The sequence below is a fragment of the Pogona vitticeps genome, chromosome 13 (assembly GCF_051106095.1).
Source record: "Pogona vitticeps strain Pit_001003342236 chromosome 13, PviZW2.1, whole genome shotgun sequence".
Classification (NCBI taxonomy): domain Eukaryota; kingdom Metazoa; phylum Chordata; class Lepidosauria; order Squamata; family Agamidae; genus Pogona; species Pogona vitticeps.
In genome coordinates, this window is record NC_135795.1 from 6,469,758 (window position 1) to 6,493,536 (window position 23,779).

Sequence of the window (23,779 nt, forward strand, 5' to 3'; positions counted from 1 at the left end):
AGGGTGGTTGCGTGCAAGAGTAGCAGAAAATCCCTGTTATCTTACAATGTTAGTTAGAAAGGACTTCTGGATAGCTCAGTGGTTTAGGCATCTGGCTGCAGAACCAGAGGTTGGGAGATGGATTCCCCTATGTGCCTCCCTGACTCAATAAACCATAGGGTCCCTTCCAGCTCTGCAGTTCTAAGATGATGATGATAATGTAATGAGTAAAGATGACCTGCTGAAATTCATTTTCTGTACAATTGAAAGGTACAGGAGCCCTACCTTCTTCTGTATTTGGTCACCATAGCTGGACCACTTCTGAGAAGGAAGCACAGTGATTTAAGCATCTGGCTGCAGGGCCAGAGGTTGGCAGGGGCTGGACTCATTGATCTATAAAGTCCCAACTCTCCAGTTTTCAGATGATGATGATGAATTAATCAATTACTAGACAGATCTCTAAATCACAGATCTAAAGGAGAACATTCCATCCTCTAGACCGGTGGTCCCCAACCTTGGGCCTCCAGATGTTCTTGGACTTCAATTCCCAGAAATCCTGGCCAGCAGAGGTGGTGGTGAAAGTTTCTGGGAGTTGTAGTCCAAGAACATCTGGAGCCCCAAGGTTGGGGACCACTGCTCTAGACTGAGATAGATGATACTGTACAGCATAATGTCAGATTCCACACAGGAATATCTTCACAGGCCTCCTATCTTATACAGACTCCCTATAAGGAACATATAGATCTGTGTGTGCACACAACTGCCAAGGAATTTATTTGTAGTCTCCGAAGATATTGTCCCTTTTAGTGGCTGAAAAGCTGTATTCAGGATTCTGACCCTACTTCCATCATCTTTTACTTTTTATTCTTGCCTGTCCTTAATAATTTTAAGGGTTTATTCCTCCCTCCATCTAGGACATTCTTTTCTTTATACTATAGGAATAGCCCTTTTGCATTCTTCCGTAATAATATCCCTGCTTTTAATCCACAGCTCTTCTTGTTCATCGTCAGTTGAGTTTAGTAATGCAAAACTGTTTCTTTAGACTTTAGACTTTCTTTAGACTTTAAATTCATTAAGAATGTTGTTTAAATTATATTTTGACACTGCAATTTTTATAGTGTTTTTTTCCACCTTTACTCTAAATGTTGCTATTAACAACTTATTGTCAGTACTAAAATCTACTCCTGGTCTTGTTTAAACAGAGAGAATACAGCATCTCCAACTACTATTTACATAGTCTATTTGGTGATATTCATGTATATGTACAGTTGTCTGGTTGGTTGCTTGAAATGTTTGCTTGCAGCAAACTGATTGCTGGCCTCACGGAATTCCGAGTCATTCTCCAGCTTCCTTTTCCAACAATTATTTGGTTCTCCTTTGTTTCTTTGGCAACCCAGACCACCTTGCTGTGTTATAGTGTTCATCCACAAAGGGAATATAGTGAATGCACTATATCAGTGCTAAGTAGCTTTTATCACTGCAGTGGGGTGGCAGTTTCCTGTGCTGAAAGAAGACCTTCAAGAAGAAGCCCAGTAATGCCTTTTTGAGCTCAATGAACCACCTACTTCAACTAGGTAGCATGACCTGCTCCGTTACTCTCACCTTCTGGATGGCCTTGCATAACTTCCTATTCAAGAATCTTTGACAGGGTTGATTTAGAATCACAGTATCTATCCATGGAAGTAAAATGCCAAAGATAGCTAGAAAGGAAAGGCAGGAACAGACCCAAGTTAGGAGTGGAGGTTAGGAGAGTTTTGCATGTGGCAGCCACACTCCGGAAATATTCTGACACTAATTGAGAAACCTTGGATTAAACTGAAGGGCAGAAACCAGCATGTGGGTTGTCTGTTTTATTATTGCCACAATATTATTGTGCAGCAGAGTAAATCAACCTACTGTATGGCAATTCTAAAACAAAAAATTGTGGGTTTTTTGTTTTGTTTTGTTTTGTTTTTGGGGTATGGCAGCCCAAACAAAAATTATAACTTTGAAACTCGATTTTGGATCAGCATCAAATTTGGCACCGTTGTAGAAGACAGTGTGCTCTTGCTCTGTGACAAATTTGGGGATATTTATGCACTCAAATTGTAATTTTTTAAAAAGTAAAACTGTTCGTCCCCTTGCAGAAATAGGCAACTTTAAAAAGTCCCCAGATTTCAGATGGATCAGTTACACTGAAATTTTTTTTCTTGCTTATCTTGAAAGAAAATGGCTAGCCTTACACCCTTTTTTATTTGAGAAGAATCAAAGCTGCATAGGCTAAAATGTTGAGCCCAAAAAAGATCTTTTAAAAGGGAAAATCAGTAACTTTCTAACAAACTGAGCATGCATGGAACAGACACACCAGCAGGACTGTTCCAAGGTAGATACAGTATTGTAGCTGCATGGCAGGAGGAGGCTGTATAGCAATAAAAAGGTCACAGAAACAGAGTCAAATGTATTCTTTAACAAGGCAAAAAAAAAAAAAAAGCTTGCCTTAAAGAAAGTAATGGAATGACAGTCCTCCAGAAAGGCACATTTTGCCATGTATCTCCAGGAAATTAGCATACAATTATGTAAGACATAGTCAAAGTATTTCTGCATTAAAAAGCACAGAGCAGTTGTGTTTCTGCTTTCGGTAAACATTCTCTCAGGGTTTCTGAGCCTAGGCTCCTGAAAAGTCTTCAAATGGGTAATCAGATTCAGGTCTGGGGCAATCTGATCCAATTAGCTAATTCTCAAGAGGAGAGCTTTTTAACTCCTTCCAAACAGGCATTCATGCTTTCAAAGCAATTCTGGTATCACCCCACTTTTCCCAGCAACATAGTCTATTCTAGTCACTTCTGTATTTCCATAATATATGCATGATAGGATAGCCTCAGTTTACTCTGTTTTTTCTCTAGTCCAGGTTTGATTTGTTTGAGCACTCACTTTTCTGCCCTTCTGCCCATTTGTGGTAAGACTTTCCTCCAACATCACATTTAAAATGAGTTGATTTTTGTCCCTGTCTTTCTTCACTGTCTTTCTGTCACATAGTGTGGATGACTGTGACCTTAGTTTCCAGTGACAATCTTTGTTAAGTCCTCCTTTTGTATTATTTCAAAAGGTGAGGGGAAATCTTTGGGAAAACATGCACGTAATATGTTTGTAGAGCTTTGGGTCCAGTATAGCTTTTCTTCCTCGGGTGGCCTACTCAAGGGAAAGGGTTTGGAGATTGGAACATAGCTTTCTAGTCTGCATTCTGCAAAGCAGAAATGGCAACATCAGTTTTCCTGAGAGGTTAAAGAATGTGTATGTTTCTCCATTGTATGTCATAGAATCATAGAACAGTTGAGTTGAAAGGCGCCTATAAGGCCATTGAGTCCAACCCCCTGCTGTGCAGGAATCCAAATCAAAGTCCATCTGACAGGTGGTGCTGCAATTACTCACACCTTTGCTTCACCATTTAATTAACTCCAGAACAGTCCACTATCATTTATACTTGTTGAAAACAGCCATGACTATTGGTTTCTCTTTGGTTGAGAAGTGGCTAACGGATGAAAAAAGGAGTCAGCCTTTGGGAATTTCTTTGCTTGGTGTCATGTTGTGAATTGTTGTGATTACCAGAGAGTATCTTTGACTGCTGCCATTCTGCCGTTCGTTTTGTCAACATTCAGGTTGCATTTTGCTGTTTAAAGGTTGCCACTGTTTTTCCTGGCAAGATGAGCATGATCTTGTGTAGCAATATTGGGCCGTTTCCTTGTGTTTTGAATTGTGGATACAGAAGCACAGTACCCCACTTTCATAAACCTGGGGTTTTATGAAGAACTAAATTTTCATAATATAACCTCAGCAGAGTATCATGTACTTCAAGAGATATCAGAGAAACCTATTTTGCTATATGATTTCTTAAGGCCTGAACCCTCCTGGAAATACAGACAACAGTCTATAAATACTCCTTCCATAATGTATGTGTTATGTTTTAAGGTGTGACCACACTCCTTAATAAAAACTTGAATCATGTGGATAAAACTTTCAGTTAGTTGTGTGTCTGTGTGTCTACCTGCATAAACACCTTGAACTCACAAGCTATATAAGTTTGAAAATGGAAAACTATGGACAAGATGTAGTAGACAAGATCTGTTTTCACCAGCACTTCAAGCACTCTCTGGGCGGTTTACAAGTTAATTATGCAGGCTACACATTGCCCCCCCCCAGCGAGCTGGGTACTAATTTTACTGACCTCAGAAGGATTGAAGGCTGAGTCAACCTTGAGCCGGCTACCTGCGATTGAACCCCAGGTCGTGAGCACAGTTTTGGCTGCAGTACAGCAGTTTAACCACTGCGCCACGAGGCTCTTTACAACCACCAGGCTCAATATTTTGTCATCAGTAGCACTCCAGGTCAGACTTTTGGGAATTCTTCTAACTGATATATTGCCCATACATGGCTGGGCTCTTGAATCTGTGTCTCCTGTCCTTGTAGACTGGAACTTTTACATAGAGTGATAGACCATAAATTCACTCCCTTCTGTGTAATTTTGAGGGCCATTTTGATGGGTTGGTTATATACTGTCTGACTGACCAGAACATCTACATTATTTCTGAGGCTACTGTTTTCCTCTGAGCTCCAATGCAAATGCAGGTTCAGTTTATAAGTATGGGGTCATTTCTATTTTCCAGCACACATTAGCTGGAATCCTGTTGTGCAGCTTTATGCTGTGTAATGAGTATGATGTAAGCCATCATACTCATTACACAGCCATCCTGTGACTGTTTCAGGGCAATAAATTTTAAGAAGTCTTAGACCTCCCCCACATGTTGTCAGGGATTCCTAGAGATCCCTGAATTTCCAGCTTTACAATGTTCCCTCCCCCTTCCGTTCCACCACACCTGAAGCCAGCCCCAGGTCAAAGGGAGTCTCTAGGGATCCCTGAAACCTGGAGGGGCTCTATAAAGTTTGTTATTTCTCTGACACAGACACAACCACTGTGGCTGTTGACATAATCCTCATTGTACAATGTACAGTTGTGGAACAGGATTTCAGCCATTAATGTGAGTAATTTGTTCATTGAAAGTTTGAATGACTCACATGGTCATTTTAAGCCAAATGATTTGATAACTGTGATATTCTTTGTTCCAGATAAGTGAGTGCCTTGAAAATAAATGCTTAATTATTCAAGGCTTACATTTCCTACCTGTACATTGCAAGTATCATTGATGGATTACTTTGGTCTAATGGTACCAAATAGTTCCATAACCCAAATCAGATGCTAAAATATCTCCAGTTAAAGGATGTTGGATAGTAGATAGTGAGCAGGTGTTCTGCTGGAAACCCAGAAGACCTGTTGTTCATCAGAGAAGCCATTGAGCTAAATGGACCATTGGTCTGACTTGTATACACATTTTAAAAGTGTTGTTTCATGACTATATAATATATTCTCTGTATTTCATCAAATGTCTTCTCTTTTCCTGCCTCTCAAGTCTTGGGTAGTACTAAACATGTAGCCTCTTCTGGTTTACAACACACTTTGCCCTGCATTTTCATGGCATTTGGGAGGTTCATTAATACTAAGCAAAGCCCTCCTCTACATTTTTTTAGTCCGTTCTCAATCGCGAATGCAGAGCAGAATCACCAATAACCACTATAGCCTATATTATCCAAATCACATACTAGCTGCCTATTTAACTTCCTTTTTGCCACCCTGGAAGAACGCTCAGGATGTCCAGACTGCTCTAAGGCTTGTTGATGCAAATGGCTCTAACAGTCCTTTATCAGTCTGTGTGATTTCTGACTTGTTAATCTGGAGAGGTCACTGAAGCTGTTCACCCCAATCACCTTCTCCACTTTGATCTTTAAGTGATCCATCATCCAAGCACAGAAGAAATCCATACTAGACATTCTTACCTGGGTAGGTCCTGATGAAGTTTGAGTAAATTACACTCATTTACACTGGGGATTAATTTGTTTTATAATAGCTGGCCCCATGAATACCCTATTTCATTCCCTTCTTCTCTGGACCTTAGCTTCTAGCCCTTCTCCATCTTGGCCTCTTGTTCCTGCAATTCCCTTTGGTTGCCATCATGCTGTGATGAAGTTAACGCCTCTCCTTTCCCCCTTCCTCAGGTCTGAGAGCAGCCTTTCTAAGTTCACACACCGGTTGTCAGTAAAACAGAAGCAGGAGAAGAGGAGGAAAACAGAGTATGGCTCGGCTGAGCTGCCAGCCTTCCGCCCCAGGTCTCTGAGCATTGAATGGTAAGAGATGCAGGATGGGCCCAGAACAGAGCAAATTCACAGTCCATCCATCATCATACTTTGATATTTATGCTGTCACATTTTTCTTTCCATAACAGGTCAGTGCTTTTAGAAGAGAGAAATTCACACATATAAAACAAACTAGGTCTAGAGTCTCTGCTGAGAACTGTATGCTAGTAAGAATCCCCAGTGGGTGTAACCTGATAAAAGCACTTTAGATTTGATCCTTGCTTTGCAAAAGAAAAGAACAAATGGACCTGCATTATGAGTACTATTAGGAGCTTAGCTAAGGCATGCCTTGTACCTGTTGTTTCAGAGCCTGAAGCCAGAATGTGAGTCCATCAGGAGTCAAGTATCATTTAAGGAGAGCAGGCATATTTGCCATATTTACACCAGTGAGACTTGTAGGGATTTTGTAATGTTGGGAAGGGAGTCACACATCCTTAAATACACAAGTAATGCAGCCAATAGTGTGTGCCTGTGTGTTTGCAGAAGAATGTCTGAAGATAGTGTAAATGCTGCAAACTCACTCCTTTGAGGCACACAATAGAGGCACAGGGCACACCCTACACAGTTAAAATTGTAGTCAGAAGAAGACTAAAGAAGGGATGATTCTTAGAACTACTGGAACAAAATGCTTAATTTTCTGCTTGTTATTAAATGTATGCAGCTTGCGGATCATCTGAATCATTTATCACAAGAAAAACTGCAGTTTGGACCACCTCTGTTTAATCTAAACCTAAAAAGGATCACAATGGCATGCCAAATTGCTATTTGTGCTTTTGACAAATTGTTCAGATGATATGCTGGCCTTCTTAGCATTCATCCCAGACTGTAAGATAAAGCAGCTGGCCATGGACAAAGAATGTCTTCATGCAATCAAGACGCAGAAGGGGATGAACAAATGATTCCTCTCTTCAGAAAAAAATTTTCTGTACAAACAAAATCCTGAGACACACCTCTTGCCAACCTGGATATTTATAGGTGATTTTATTTCTCTATGAAATTGCCATCTGTACCCACCAGAGATAGTGGCTCTGTTACGTCTTACTCTTTGTTTTTCCAAATGAGGCTTGTACCTCAACATCATCCTAGCTCTTTCTCAGAGGTTTGGGGGAAACTTTTTCTAATAATGTAATCTTCTACTTGTAAGCCTCCTGCGTTTCCCTATTAATAGAGAAAACCTTTTAGGAGAGAAAAAGTGGAACAGCTACATGATCACTTCTGATTGCTTGTAGAGGCAGGAATAAATGGTCAGTTAGAATCCCTGATGGTTGACTGTTTTTACCTGCCATCATTAGTCTTTTGTGTTGAAGAATTCAGAAACCAAAGTGGAAATGCATTCATGGATAGTTATCCCTAGACAAATATTGGTGTGAATATTTTCAAGACTGCAGCCAAAATGAGGTCTGAGCAGGAACAGGGTTTAAAAATCCAATGCAAGGATGTGAAACTATGTATTAAGAGATTGGGAATTAGAATATAAACACAGCAGGACATCAAGGAGAGGATCAGTACTAGAATAAAAGAAGATCAGCAAGGCTCAGATGAGGAAACAAGTTGTTCATACAAATGAGAACAGGCATAATCAATACAAGTTTCTTTTTGCTGTACTTTGAATGAAGCGAGATGACCCTCCAAGCAGACTACTGCTACTGAAAATGGCAAGAGTAGAGTGGTGCCTCACAAGATGAATTTAATTTGTTCCACGGTTAATGTTGTCTTTTTCCCATAGGAATGCATTGAAATCTAATTAATGCGTTCCTATGGGCAAAAAAAGTCAGAACAAAGTCAACTTTGGTTTACAAAAGGTTTATTAAGTGCTCTTTAAAGCCATACATATTATGCAGATGATTTAAAAAATGTCAATCAAAAAACTTTAACTTTTTAAACATCATAGAAAAACATTTAAAAGATAGGGAAACATAAAATGTTGTGGTTATCGTGACATGATTCATTTCTGTAGTTGCTACAGAGGGGCAGTTAGGTTCATATCTACTGGTTTCAGCTTGTAACATATAGCTTGGCTTTTTTTGTATTATAGAACCCACATAATATGAATTAATCTGCTAAATATTTTGAATGAGAAGGAGTAAATCCTATGTAGATAAATGGCATAGAGACTCTTTAAGACCTTTAATATTTATAGGTCTTGTAATGTAATAGGTCTAATAATTGTAAATTATGTCAACCCCCCCCCCCCATCCCAGAAGAGCCAACCTGTGTGGTCTTGGGCAAACTGCATAGACCACAGAAGAAAGGAATGGTAAACTACTTCTGAATACCCGCTACCTGAAAAAAAAAACCTGGAAAGGATCACTAAAAATCTGAATTAACTTGAAGGCACCCAGTTATTATTAATTAATTATATACATGCGCCAGTAGTGCTATTAAGAATAACTCTCTTCCCAAATTTCCATGTCTCTGGATGAAGGGGGGATAAATATTGGAACAAGTAATTTGATTATATTTATACATGATTTAGAACTTATCATTTTTTAGCATTATGATCAGTGAATAGGGAGACTGGTTTAAATAGCAGCCCTGAGAATTAAATGTACAGCAAGCAAATTTAGGAGGTCTTGCTGTAGTCATCAGAATTATTCTTTTTTTACCCTGTTACTCTGTGAATTTATCTCTGCCCTGTGCCACAAGAATGTTTTGGGGTTCACATGGAAGGTAAGTGATGAGTGCTGTGTAAGATTCAGTGCCACCGTAACCCTTTAATTAAGATACTGTACTTATTTTTAGTGAGCAAGCCAGGTTTTCCATAGCAGAGTCTGAGCAAAGGCTCACTGGGTGTTCACTATCATGTGTATGCAACAAAATAAGCCCTTCTTGGGAGATGAATATCTGTTAAAATATGTTATTGTTTTTAAACCTAAACAGTTCCCATAACCAAACTCTTTATTCTGTCTCGTCCCTTTCCACCTTCTTTTCCCAGCTCATAGAAGAGGCATCATTAAAACTGATAGCTCAGAATTAACCTGCCATGTAGCCTAATTAATTTATAATCAATTAGGGTGTGGTGGCTAGAGGCAAAGATACCTCACAGGTACAGCATTATGCCAATAACTCATTGTTCCGACGGCATAAGGACTTGCTCCCAGAAAGGGGGTGAGTTTGTGACTGGCAGAAGGCTGTTCTCAAACCATTTTGCTGTAATCCAGAAGAACAGACTTCCCCCATACTTGAGCTGGGGAAGAAGATTATATATATGTTCAAAATGCAGCGAGTGTTCTTCCAGAGCCAGTTCATTCCTAAAATGTGCACACCTAGTTAGTATTACGATGGATTGTCATTTGTTCCCTCTTGAAAGTCCTCCCTGAAGCTTGGCAATGGGAATACTGCAATACATATGAGAGAAATGAGTCAATATGTATGAGAGAAATTACTCCCAACCCATCAGGTCATTGGGAAAGGTGGGAGACCTATAAAGCACCTATTCACTAACAGCTTGTGTTAGTCCAGTCCCCTCTGGAGTCAAAGGGACTATAGCAGAGTAAGCAGTCTATGATTCACCTCCTCGGCATTTCAGGCTGCTTTTGAAAATGTTACTTAGAGTTAATTTCTTCTGTGGAGCCATTCACAGAAACAATTCATGCACTACATGTTGCCTTGCTCTCTCCGGTGGATTGCGTGTTTCTGCTTATTTCCCGTGGGGCGTAGGAATAGCGACATGCAGAGGCTGTTCATTTTGACAGCCCCAAATGGTTATAACCCAGGTCTATTATTCAGAGGTATTGAACACGCCTGGTTCCTGATGATGTCAACAGTAGCTGAGAATATCATTGCACTGGTTTGTGTCTGCAGATACAACTTGAACAATGATTATGATTTATTTGTTATAACATTCCCATGAAGTTCCATTCTATTTGGCACTGGTTAGGCCTCATCTTGAGTATTGTGTTCAGTTCTGGACACCACATTTTAAGAAAGATGTCAACAAACTGAGAAGTCCAATGGAGGGCAAAAAAGATCATCAAGGGACTGGAAACTAAGCCTTATGAGGACAACTGAAAGAACTGGGCATGTTTAACCGTAGGAAAAGAAAACTGAGGAGATGTGTGATAGCAGTCTTCAAATACTTGAATGAAACATACAGAGGAAGGGCAGGATCTGTTCTTGATCATCCTAGAGTGCAGGACATGTCATAATGGTCTCAAGTTACAGGAATCCAGATTTAGGTTGAATATCAGGAAAAACTTCATAGGAGCAGTATGACAATGAAACCAATGCCTCAAGAGGTGGTGAGCCCTCCAGTGCTGGAGGCATTCAAGAGAAAGTTAGACCAATATCTGTCAGATACACTTTAATTTTGATTCCTGCATTGAGAGAGATGTTGGACTCACTGGTCTTGGAGGCCCCTTCCAACTCCATTATTCTATGATTCTATGTCTCTGTGATTGCTACACTTAATACATAATAGATATTTTCCTCATGTCATTAAAAAGATTTCTATAACACGTTTCCATTCAAAGTTTGCAGTGCATTGGCCAAGATTCAGTGGCATATCCAACACTAGCAGATTCTGGACTGTCTTTCTGCTTCCCCTCCCACAGCTGCACTCCACAGTGCCATAGGGTTTCCCAGCTCTTGGGGAAAGCATTTGGTGGTGGTGTGGTATCTGAGGAGGAAGGAGGAAACACCAGTTGAGGGAGAAACAACAGAATCCATCAGAAATACACAATTGGATCAATGGTACATAGCACAGAAATCAAATCAAAGCAACATACAGTGGTGCCTCGCTTAACGGCGATAATCCGTTCCAGGAAAATCACCGTTAAGCGAAAACATCGTAAAGCGAAAATAAAAAGCCCATTGAAACGCATTGAAAACCTTTCAATGCGTTCCAGTGGGCTTAAAACTCACCATCCAGCGAAGATCCTCCATATGGCGACCATTTTCGCCGCCTGTATAGCGAGGAATCTGTCCCTAAACACAGCGGGGAGCCATTTTATTTACCCGGTGGCCATTTTGAAACTGCCGATCAGCTGTTGAAAAATCATCATTTTGTGAAGAATCGGTTCCCGAAGCAGGGAACCAATCATCACAAAGCGAAATTCCCCCATTTAGACCATCGTTTTGCGATTGCAATTGTGTCGTAAAGCGGATTTGTTGTAATGCGGGGCAATCGTAAAGCGAGGCACCACTGTACTTGTAACAAGCTTCCTATTGGCTGGCAGGGAAAGCAGCACCGTGTGCCTACTGAGAAAGAGAGCCTTAGATACCACAAGCACGAATGTCCTGGATTTCTCCATGTGTCCACTGGAGTGGATAGGGATTTGGGCTTGGACATCCCACCTCCTAAGTGTTATGTACTGTCATTTGCATTGCACATAAGGGGCAGGTCTGTTTTGCATGCTTTGGAGAGAAGGTAGCATGTTGCCTAAAATCTCAGAAAGAGAGCCCCAAAGGAGAACAGACAGTTCAGTCTAATCAGCTCACTTAAGCTCCCAGAGCTGGCCAATATCTAAGGCACCAGCCCACCACAGTTTCAAGCCTGTGCCCAGTTAAAGTGGAGCATTAAAAGGTGCTTGTCCCTCCTGGGGTACAGTGACTGATTTATTTAGCTAATGCAGCACTTATTTATGTACTCTGAAAAATGAGGGAAAGCTTTTTCTCTCTCTCTTCTCTCCAAAGTTTAGTGCTAACTATACACCCAGGTCTGCTGCATTCCTCTTGTAAAAAATAAAATAAAATTGGGGAAAGTGGCAGGGAGAGACTTGAAGTTTTGAGAAAACACTTATTTCATTCATATGATATTTACTAAAATAAGTACTTCATTATTAGACTTTTCTTAGGTGTGTTTTTTTTTTTACAAGCTGCTGCCACAAAGTCCCTACTGTTAGGGACCTATGAATGCGCTGTGCCATCTCAGAGCATTGGCCCTTCCAGTGTTCTTGGATCTTGGCTTTGGCAAAGGCAGAGGCTTAAATTTCTAGAGGCCAGGTATTCAAGCTGGTTGCTAGATGAAGCGTAGGAAGATTGACAAGTGAGTTGTGTATCTGTGTGTATGGTCTACAAATGGGTTTCTGCCTCTCCAGCCCCATTGAATTTTGTCACTCCTTTCTGTCTGCCAGATGTAAAGCTTGCTGCTTCTGTGCTTTTCAGGAAGGAAATACTGGGCATGATTGGAAAGAATATTGGGATTTAATGATCACAGTTAAATGATCAAGGAAGCAAAAACTGAAAGGATTGTGAGAAACATTGGCTCATTGCCCACACTCATGCATGCATGCGCGCACACGCATGCACAGACTTCACTAGCTTTGAAGCTTGTTCTTGTTTGGGATGTTTCTTCCATTAATTCCTGATAGTAGTACAGGCATCCCTGTGATATAGCTGTAAATTATGCATGCATGCATGCATGTACTATATCCCGCCTTTCTCTTCAGGAGGACACAAGGCAGTTTACAAACAAACACATTAAAAGCTAAAAAGCGCAATCCGTTATGACAATATTAACAAATTAAAAACTAGTAGATAAAAGTAGTTTCACTCCATTCCAGAACGTAATTTTAATATCATAAAAATGAATAAGTAACTAACAAAAACACAACAGCTGTTTTGGAAAAAAAAAATCCCCTCACAGGCAGCCCTGTACTTGAATGTCACCTGCAAACCAAGGACCTCTACAAGGCAGCCCTGAGCGCTTGAGGGCCAGCTAAGGAAGCAGAACAGGTCCTCCTTCCTACCTTTGTGGATTTGTCTAATTGGTATAATCTAATTGGTTTAATGCCCCTTGGTGTAACATTGCTAGGGGTGTTTCTTGAAGACAACGGCAGGAAGTTAATAAAGGTGCAATAAAACATCAGCCATCCATCAAACAGCAGAACAGAAGCAGCAATAAAAGAATCAGATATTTTAAAATCCTCAAATGGTAGATCCATGGGGAAACAGAAAGGTGTTTGCCTGACATGAAAAAGTCATGAAAATAGGCACCAAGGGTGTGCAAGGATCTGCCAACATGATCTGTATCTGGATTTGGTGTACAGATCAGGAGCACCTCATTCTGAGATAGATAGATAGATAGATAGATAGATAGATAGATAGATAGATAGATAGATTGATTGATTGATTGATTGATTGATTGATTGATTGATTGATTGATTGATTGATTGATTGATTGATTGATTTTGTGGGGTGGCCTCAATTGATCTGTCCTTGAGTTTTGTTTTGTTTTTGTTTTTTTGAGGCATTCCTCTCTTTCCATATAAACATTTTAAATAATTAAAAACTTGTAAAAGAGGGAGAACAAATGCCTGCCATCAGTTTTGAGACTTGAGCTTCTTAGCAGGGTTTTTAGTAATAACAATTTTGGAGGTTACTCACCATTAGAGATGGGCACAAACTGGCTTGTGCTGGTTTGTTTATCAGCCAAGCAGGTATTCAGCACTTCCCAGCCTCACTTCCTCCAATGGGTGCCCACCTGGAGCCAGCTGTCTGGCTTCTCTGCCCGCCTCCTCGGGGTCCTGCCTCGGAGTGGGCACCTGCCAGGGGTGAGGCTGGGAAGTGCCAAACACCTCTTTAGCTGGTAAACGAACCAGCATGAACCACCCAATTGGCCATTCGTGTCCCTCCCTAGTCACCATAATTCACAGGTGAGTTGATAGCAGATTAGAAGAACAGTGGACCTTAAACAGAAAGTTCCATGCACTTCTATTTTAGGGTTATTTCATTTCAAGATAGTGTTTTGCACCAGCAAATAAATAATTAGCCCATCTAGTTTGATACCTTCCTTTTCTTCTGTTCTTTGAGTCCAGCAGCAAGCAGGCAGCAAAACTAATTGAAGGAAGGAAAAGAGCAAAAATAAATAAATAAATTCCAGAAGAAATGAGAGAGGAAGGTGAGTTTAAAATCCCAAGGGAGCTGGGGGGGGGGGAAGGGAGAAGAGCCGAGACAGAGCAAGGAGAAACAAGCAGGTGTCAATCAGTAGAAGATGCATGGAATGAGTGAAACAACGCAGACACTCCTCCTGAGTTCCAACGGATATAACTTCAACAATTTCTTCCCCTCACCAGATGTTCTGATTGGCTGCTGACAGCAGCCCTCACAATACTATTGGTTGAAAATTTTCCTGGGCGATTGGAAAGACAAGAAGTGAAACAAAGGTTAAACAAAAGAGGGACAATCAATAAAAACAAAACTTATATGCCCCCCCTCTTTCGTTAACACAAAACACGTGTGGTTAAAGAGTCTCTCTTTTGGAAATTAACAAATAAACATGAAAACATAGGAAAAGAGCCTTTGTGTGTTTTTGCTTGAAACACTTAAGTCCCATAATCGGTTACACTGTCTAAAATCACCTTCTGTAAGATTCCATTTTACCTTAGCAGAAACTGAATCTCGTAATTGCTAGGGCAATTTTTTTCAAATCCTATCACTCTTCATACAAACTGCTTACATCTTTTCTGGAATTCTTTGCTCAGCTCTCAAACTACATGAAACTCAACACAGAATTTAGCCTCTTCCAATACAGAGGAGCTGGCTGAAATGAATCTGAAGGTCTTTTGGTGGGGGTAGGGTGCATTAAGCCATTGCTCAGGAACAATGGCCAAGATATGGGGTCATTTGTTCTGGTATTTCAGCAACTTTGCATGATTTATGGGATGTTTTTGTTCTTCTGCTTGTCACTGTTCTAATGCACATCCCAGCCTGCCTCCCCCCCTTCTCCTTCTCCATTTCCTCCCCCCCCCCACAATTCCCCTAATAACTTTGGAGTCTTTGTGACTTATGAAGTAATGGTATCTGTGACTTACTGAATTAACTGTATGGAATTGAGCTTTGACACTGTCCTTGTGGTCTACTGAAGCTTGTGAAGTTATGCTGTGTAGCCAGTCCTTGCCAAAATCCTAAACAAACAGCAGGGCTTGATCCTGAAGACTTGTGAACACAGTTCAGGATGATGAATTTTGAAACTTGGCTTTCGTTCTGTACAAATACCTAGTTGAATTGCTCTTTACAAAATAAAGGGACGAATAAATCAGTGTTATGAGAATCTCTCATTTCTCTAAATTAAGCTCTAAATCATCTTCAAAAGGATAATCTAATGTTCAAACAGGGTGTTGTTGTTTTTAAATGTTATGAACTTTTCTTGTTTTCCCTTCAAAGATTTTAGTAGTTTCGAGAGCCTGTAAACTGTCGACAGTATATCAAAAGGCTGAACTAGGCATATATATGGAGTTATATTTTCTTTATTGCAAAGTTCTGAGATAGGCAATATTTCTATAGCTTTACTAAGAAGATATTTTCTTTGTTTGTGTTAGAAGCTAATAAATATAGGTAATGTTTGCCCAATAACGGGCAATAGCAAGAGCATTTGGAGTAGCTGATGCCATGTCTTCCACAGTACAGGTTGAGGGGCCTAGAATACATTGACATAGGTGTGAAGTTGCCTTTTCTTCTCTACACTAGCAAAGGAGTGTGTTGGTGTGAAAACCCAATTTTCTTAGGTTCACTTTGATTCTGCCAACTCCATTCTGCAGCTTATTAGGTGAATTTCTAGTATTCCAATTCTCCCTTTGACCAGAGGCTAAGTTCAACTAAGAAATTAAAAATAAGGCAGGATTTCAAGTTCTACAGAAGTCTCCGTCCCACAGAAAACAAAGGCCTGGCTTGATCCCCTGCAGATTTGCCAATTGCCTTGTCTGAGGTCTCGGGCCTCTGTAGTAGCCTTGTAGCAGAAAAACACAGCCTGGTGCACCTGAATTCATTCTGCCTTTTTGCTTCTGTAAAGACTGCTGGAAGTGTACTACAAAGGCCCAAGGTTTAAGACAGAACAGATCTGTAGGGGCTCCTGTCCACGTGGTGGAGACCCTGTAAATGCATGGCATGGTTGCCTTACTCTTCCATGTACATACTACAATTTCATTATGCCTTCCAGATTGTCTGGCTGCATGAACAATGGCCATGACTTTTGGCTCAATTATTGGACTTCTTGTTTGAATCATATCTAGAGGTGGCCATGCACTGCCAGTTGGGCAGACGGCCAGACAGGTGTTCTGTGGTCTGGTGTCCCACCTGCTGTGGTGAGCACTCACTCAGAAGCAGTGCGCTGGCTTCCCTGCCCTGCCTCCTCCAGAGGGGGCGGGGTGCCGAACTGTAGAACAACTGTTCGGCCATCTACCAAACTGGCCCAAACTACCAAACTGGTGCTTCATTACGGTCTCTATTGATATCATCTTTGTCTGATCATGAACTCTGTGTAATTCAGAAACTCACCTTATTTTTAGCTCTTTGGTGATTTAATAAAGGTATTGCCTAAGCCTAAGAATACCACATGGACATTTACATCTATTTGTTGTTGGTCCAACATTATTTGAATGTCCCAATGAACTCAATAGGAAGTGTAGCTAATTACTGGATTTCTATTACTGGATTGCTGTCTCCTTTCATTCTGTTCGTTAACACCAAATCACGATATAGCCCTATAGTCTTTAAAAATACCCTTCTTCTCTCTTTTTTTGGTCAGATTGCAGACAGAGGCTAGAATCCCCTTGCAGGATGAGCCAATTGTCATGCTCCACTTGCTGCAGTATTCAGCCTGCCATTGAGATGAACCCCTTTAAAACTCATAGGAATTGTGCTGAAGCAATGACCTCCTTGCACAAGCCCTGGAAAGACAGAACCACCATTGCACAAATGGATGATTCTGGCCTAGAATTCATTTTCACCAATAAAACTTTGCATTTAGGAAAGAATGTCCCAATTAAGGAAAGATTGTACTAGGACAAAAATGCCCGTACCTGTGTTTGTCCTCATAGAGATGATGCATATGATAATCCATATTTGAGGGGAGCACCTAAGCATGGAGAAAGTGTCACTTCCTTCTCAATCACTCCCTCTAAAACCAGTATTTAATAAAAAGTTGTTGGCTTTTAGTACTCCAGATTATACTTTACATTTGTGATCCATACTTTAGTGCCCCAGGAGCAGGCATACTTGTGCTATAGAAAACCTGTCAATGACTTGATGTAGGCATCCACCTGAGGCAACACACCCTAAGAAGAATCAGATATTCTGGAAGAAAACATATAACTGTTCTACATTATAACATGTTTAAAGACCAGATGTCAATGAGTACCCAGAGCCACTGGGCAATTAGTTTTAATGACCACCCATGTGGTCTTTGAATTTTCTTACTTGTCATGTTTAATACTGTGGGTATCAACCATTAAATTTCCACTTAGCTGCTTTTATTACTATACCCACCTCCTCGAACAGTCTCATAGTACTTAAAAAAATTGCTTAAGTACATTGAAGTAGAGTGTATGTGTCTGTTTTCCTGTACTGTCAGGAGTTCAAGCTTATTTTAATTTTGCTGTAAAGAAATACAGTAGTCTAGCAGTAAGCATTGCTAAAGAACTGCAATTCTGGTAGGAACATGGTAGGCTTGACCCGTGGATTATTCTGTGGTGGAGCTGGGTATTGCTAACTGTGTAAGAACACAGGACGTTGGACAATTTTAGGGTCGGCTAAATACTTAGGACAGATTAAACCTGCCACAATGCAAAGGCCGTAATTACATGGTCCTGTGGTTAATCAAATGCTTCTGTTTATTCATGGCCAGAGTTTCAAGATCACTTCAACTGAGAGGAATTACAGTGCTGTTAAGTGCATTTTCATATGGTTTTGTATCATCTTGAGCATATTCAGACAGAAAAAGGATACTTGCAAATTAATTAGAAGTCATACTTTTAAAAATAGGATTTTACTCTGTATGAGTAAAGAGGGGTATTGAATAACAGAGTGGTGGTTAATCTGAATTAATGATATAGAGTCCGAGGACTGGTGTATTTGGAGCATACAATACTCATTTCATGAGCTAAAGCAAAGGGCCCTGTTATTCCTTTATTCACATTTGTTGCAAGATCAGATTCACTGGTACTTTGCAATGTAATTTACACATGTGTATACGTACAGTACATACATATGTATGTACGCACATCTTCCGTATTTCAGAAAACTGCAAACCTTAACATTTCAACATGGCTTCAGATACCTAGCTGCTATGAGATACTTTGAAAGCAGCTTCCTCAATGATCGCTCTTCACTGTAGCTCACACTCTCACTTTCTGCAATCTGTGCACCTATTTCTGTCTAATGATAGCAGATACGAAGTGAGGTCTACTCTAAACAAGTTATTTCTCTTTTCCCTTCAAAATAAAAGAAAATCTCTTTTGTGTTTTTTTTTCATCTGACGCCGGCAGGAGAAAATGAGCCAACTGGGAAAATAACATCCCAAAATAATGACTATTTTCAAGGCGAATATTTTCCAGGTTCTCAATGTTTGGGAGTTGGAGACCATTCCGGGATTCACTTGTCATTAAGAAAACAGAAACATATAATCATCATTTGTGAAAATAAGCAATAAGGTTATAAGTTACACAATGTCATTTTGCTGTTCCTGGCAAATCAAGTTCCATCCTGATCATTGCTGACGTCACTCGGAGGCCCCACTGGGATTATCTCTCATTCCAACCTATTTATTACTTTCTGTACAGTTTGATTACTCTCATCTTTCCTATTTGGCTGGTGCTTTCCTGTTTAAGGGATACACAGTGGAGTTAATTAGTATCCAGTTACTGTATCATCTCTTGTTAGTGTGTAGAAAGTCTGGGTGGGCAAAGAGGTGGGCCTCCAAATATCGCAGAACTGTAGTTCCCATCGTCCCTGACCAATGCAGCCAATGACGAGGGATGTTTGGAACTGTGGTCCAACAACATCTACTGGGCCACAACGTCCCCATCTTTGGAGCAGGAGTTGTACAAGTTTCAGAATTGCAGAGAATTTGTAGTGGAGCAGAATGGAAATATTAAGTGTCCTGAACATTTTTCTCCAGCTTTAAGTATGTGGGTTGGCATTCTCTCCTACTCCTTATCCCTCCCTCATGTTGTATTCATCATGGTTTTATTTTTTTTTACTTATTTATTGTATATATCTGCAGCAATATCACCTTTCTGCCCAGCCAAGCTCTCAAAGTGATTTACAGTAGGTTAAAAGTTATTAAAAACAGGTCTAAAACATTCCTTAAAAGCAGATCCAAAGTTTTTTTTTAAGGGTGTATTTAAAAATACAAACAATCCTAGAGGCCCTTTTGAGAGGAACTGTCAGAAGCTCAGTTCAAGAGGGAGACAGAGTTCACAACGGGAGTCTGAAATAGAGAAAGCTCTGTCTGGTATACCCACCAACCTCGTCTCTAGGGGTGTGTGGGACACACAACAGGACCTTGGCTGAGATTCCCAAACTCCAGGCAGGTACACTGGAGGAGGCGTTTTTTCCCAGATATCCCGGCATCAGATCATTTGGTCCCTTACATATCAAAACCGGAATCTTCAGCTCAGCTCAGAAACAACTCGGAAGGGAATACCATTCATTAGAAACTGAGGTCATGTGATCTCTAAACTAGCACACGTCAGTCTTTGTTGCAGTTTGCACAAGCTGTAGCTTCCAAGTACGGTGGTGCCTCGCGAGATGAATGCCTCGCGGGACAAAAAAACCCGTAAGACGATTGGTTTTTGCAATCACTATGGTGCCTCACAAAACGGTTTCTTCTACAGCCATGCTTTGCAAGACGTCTCCCCCCCCCCCCCGATGCCTCGCAAGACAAATAAATTTCATAGGGAACCTCACAAGACGATTTTTTCGCAAGACAGTGATTCTCGCAGAACGAATTACATTCGTCTTGCGGGGCACCACTGTACTTTGCAAAGACAACACCATATAGTGTGTGGTACAGGGTTTAACTGGTAGTAATTAAGACGTGGCTCACTGGGGCCAGATCCGCCTAACCTAGGAAGGGGTGAAGTGTCCCATGAGATGGTACTGGGTGAGACATTTTTTGGCCACAACAGCAACCTGGCTTTTTAGACTGCCAGTTTCTTAAGAGCTGGGGCCTATGTAACTAATGCACCACATGTAATTCTGTAATTCAGTAAGACCCCTGTATCAGTAGGAGATCAATTCCAAGCCCCCCCCTCCCCGTGGACGCTGAAAAAGTGGATTATAGCAAGTGCTATTATAATAGGAAATGCTAAACATAGCATGATATCTGGCTCGCTCTCATGGTCAGTTCTGCTAACTTCATCTTTGGAAATATATATTTCTAGGATTTTTCTTTTAATATTTCAAATATTTTCTGACTCTGGATAATTGAACCTTAGCCTGATCCGTGGCTAAGGGGGTCCTACTATATGATGATGGCAGAAAACATTTGCATTCCCAGTCACTTTTGCTATATAATTACATGGTATTTGTTTCTAATGAAACCAGATGAAGAATTTCGCATAATATGCATGCACCTGCATTGGCGTTTATGTATACAAAAATATTGTTCATAAATTAATTTTATTGGAACTTTTTTTACTTCTTGCATTTCATTCCAACAGGGAGGACTTAAAGTAGTCTGCAGTTTTAAAATAGTGCAAGTAAAAATGTGCTAATACTACAGCAATCAGTCACATGAAACTCCTGTGGCGCCAGAGTTTGGGAACATTATTTTGGACCAGAACGCACAGAATCCCTCAGCCACGGACCAAAGGAATACTGGGAGCTGTAGTCCAAAAAGTAATAATTTCAAGCTCTGGGTGGAGCACATCAGAACAGAGAAAGGGGGCCTAATAAAATGAAATACGATTCACCTCCCTATTTAAATAGAAATGACAGTCAATTGGTGACAGAAGGCCACCAATGAAGCGGCAAGACAGATTTCTCAGGGCAAAAAAATTCTGCAGCCTGGGTGCTGCCATCAAAGAAGGTTTTCCTTTCTTCCCGTTAGCTAAAATGTAGGCCAGTGAAGGGGCTCACCAGATGACCCTAGGGAACAAGTGGCAGCATACAGCAGAAGATAGGCCCTTAAGGTATCCTCCACCTAGAGCTTTAAAAACCCCAGTCCAACACTGGCCGGTATTCTCTTCGTGCCAGCATAATGTCAAGTGGCAGCATAAATGTGCCAAGCATTACACTTTGCAACAAGGAATTGTGCTCCACATTTGTATAATCAGTTACTCATCCCCAGCAGGATAGCACTTCCGCCTTGGTGCTCACGCAACTACTGCAGGGTGACTTTAGTCGTGTACATGTTGTGCAATAGGATTCTGGCCATTTTTTTACACATCTGTTGTGAAGCTGCAATACCGAGCATTTCCTGTATTTTGGTTAAATATAACCACAGTTGCGTACAGTGCAATTTAAAGGTTGCAATTAGATGTGGGCATGAAGTGCTGGTTTGGTGGTTCAGGCTGGTTCGGTTTTTGGACAAAGCCAGCACCCCAGTTTCTCTGCCTCGCTTCCTCTGAGTGGGTTCCTGCGAGAGAAGCACTAAATGCTTGTTCAGCCAAAAAAACAGCGCATCTCCAGTTGCAATTTAAAGGTTGACAAGCCTAAGACACTTATATGAAATGTGTAGCACTCATTTCTCTGTTGAGATAAGGAAAGTCCACTATTCTCTTAATCATTTTAGGGTTAGGAGGTATATTTTTCTTTCCTTTCATCTCTCACTGATCAATGGCTACTGAAGGCAGTGCATCTACTGACATGAGGTCAAGCTGCACGAAGGACGTGTGTGTGTGTGTGTGTGTGTGTGTGTGTGTGTGTGTGTGTGTGTGTGTGTGTGTTTTGAAGATCTACCTGGTTGGTGCAAGTGTTGCCTGCAAGGCAGTTTTCTCTTGAGTCGTGCTGGTCAGTGATTTTCCTCATCACTTGTTTCAGTCTCTGGTTTTGTTAACAAATGTCATCCTTCATTAGCAGATACCTGTGTAGTTCAGCTGGCTGCCGTGTTGAGTGTTTGGGGCATATTTTGATCAATATGATATAGACCTGATAGAGATGAACTTGTAGACTGAGAGCGTGATCTCAGTAGAAGGGCACATCCTTAGGTCTCTCCCTGACCTTCTGTTTTAAAAAAATACCTTCTAATGTAGCTGTTCTGAAGCATATTTTCACATTTGAAGTGTGAAGGACCTGTAAATGGGGAAGCTGCTTCGATTACTTACGACTATCTCTGTCTAAGGGCTTGGTTGAATAATGTATGCATTTTTTTCAATGTTTCATTCCACATCAAGCGTAATCATATTCGTGTAAACTGCGGTCTGGCAGCCAAAAATTTTGCTAGTTATTTCAACTCAATATGTAAACTTCAGTTTTCTTCATATCTGCAGCCTGTGGTTATAGGCATGAGCCTGGATTTCCTCTCTCTATTTATCTTCCTTTTTGACACCTCACCATAATCACCACAGCAAGTTCCTTTTCCAATCCACAAAGCCTAAGCTTTCCCCTCCTTTTCCTTTGGCCAGACACGTCGCTAGGTCCATGCCTCCTTTTTTTGCTAGGCCACCGTCCCTTCTTGTGAACCTCTTGTCTGCCCTGCTCCTCTCTTCAGACCAAAACAGCTCAGCCAGTAGCAACCCAAGAGCCTTCTGCATGTTCCAGTCCTCTGTGTCATAACAAGCTTATCACTGGCAAGGGCATCATCGTTTTACATTGCTCCAAAATTTCTATGCATTGCAGGGATGAGGACTCAAGTCATGAGATTCTGTTAGGTCAGATTTGAGTTGCACTGGCGACTCAGCTCAGACTTCACTCAAATTTTTCTTTTTTCAATGACTTGGACTCAACTCACAATTTGGAGTCCACCCACTCTCTCCCTTTTTTTTTTCTGGAGATAGAAGCTTATTCTTAACAGGGATTCGGACTTGGGACTTGGTACCAAAGAACTGGATTCAGGACTCAGATCTAAAGACTGGCCAACATCTCTGGTGTGTTGCAATATAGAAAGGACAAAAGGAGGTTTCACTGACTGCTGAATAAGTGAATGTGGTCTAAAAACCTTCTCCAACATGGTGCCTTCCCAATGTACTGAAATATCTCCCATCATTCTTAGTCTGTCAAGCCATTTCTCAAAACCCATGGAGGGCATTAGGTTGGCATTCCCCTGCCTCCCAAGTGGTTTGAACCAGGGAGAAGTTAACTTCGGAAATGAATTCTGAAAGAAGCGAGAATGAAAAGAATCAGGACAGTGGAAAACATGGCTAAACTTTTCTGGGTGTAAAATAATGAACAGGAGCGCTGCCAGTCTGTTGCTGGAAACAGAGATGCTAAGCTTGGGTAACTGTGCGCCAAGAAAAGAGTTCTCTGCTGCCATTCATAAAGTCCTTCCTTTGGGCTTCTCAGTTCCAGGCTGTGCTGTTAAAAAGACATTTTAAAATTTTTGAAAAATTAAAATTTTCTCACTAGGTCTCCCAGAATGTCTACACTATATGGCCACAGCTTATGATGAGTAGAAGGTTTTAAGATTTGTACTGCAAAATGTTGACTTTTCAAAACTCTCTCCCTATATCATTGACTCTTACTGAAAGAGGTACATCATAAGCCAAGATATTTTTCTGTTGATGCAAAATTTCTCACTGGTCCTATCAAAATTGGCTCTTCTGTGAAAAAGGAAAGTCCTATGCAGGCTGATACATAGGCTGTCCTTCTGTGCATCATCTCTTTCTATTTATTTTATTTTTTTTGAGTGAGACTCTGCAGTTGGACTGAGGTCTTCACACTCTACTCTGATTTAACTTGATCGAATCCTTCCTGCATT

The 23,779-nt window shown here is 40.8% G+C and overlaps 1 protein-coding gene across 16 annotated transcripts in view; it reads left to right on the top strand.

The window, feature by feature from the left end:
* Positions 1-23,779, top strand: part of LOC110086925 (ankyrin repeat and fibronectin type-III domain-containing protein 1) — a 316,329-nt gene that overhangs the window by 234,541 nt on the left and 58,009 nt on the right. For 11 of the 16 annotated variants that reach the window (XR_013539113.1, XM_078381382.1, XM_020808190.3 and 8 more), the window contains one exon: positions 6,064-6,192. The exons of the other annotated variants lie outside the window; for them this stretch is intronic. Coding sequence is in view for 5 of the 11 variants with exons in the window: in XM_020808190.3 (XP_020663849.3) it covers positions 6,064-6,192 (129 nt within the window). In the remaining 6 variants the exon portion in view is untranslated. The remainder of the gene's footprint in view (positions 1-6,063; positions 6,193-23,779) is intronic. 16 annotated transcript variants of the gene reach the window in all.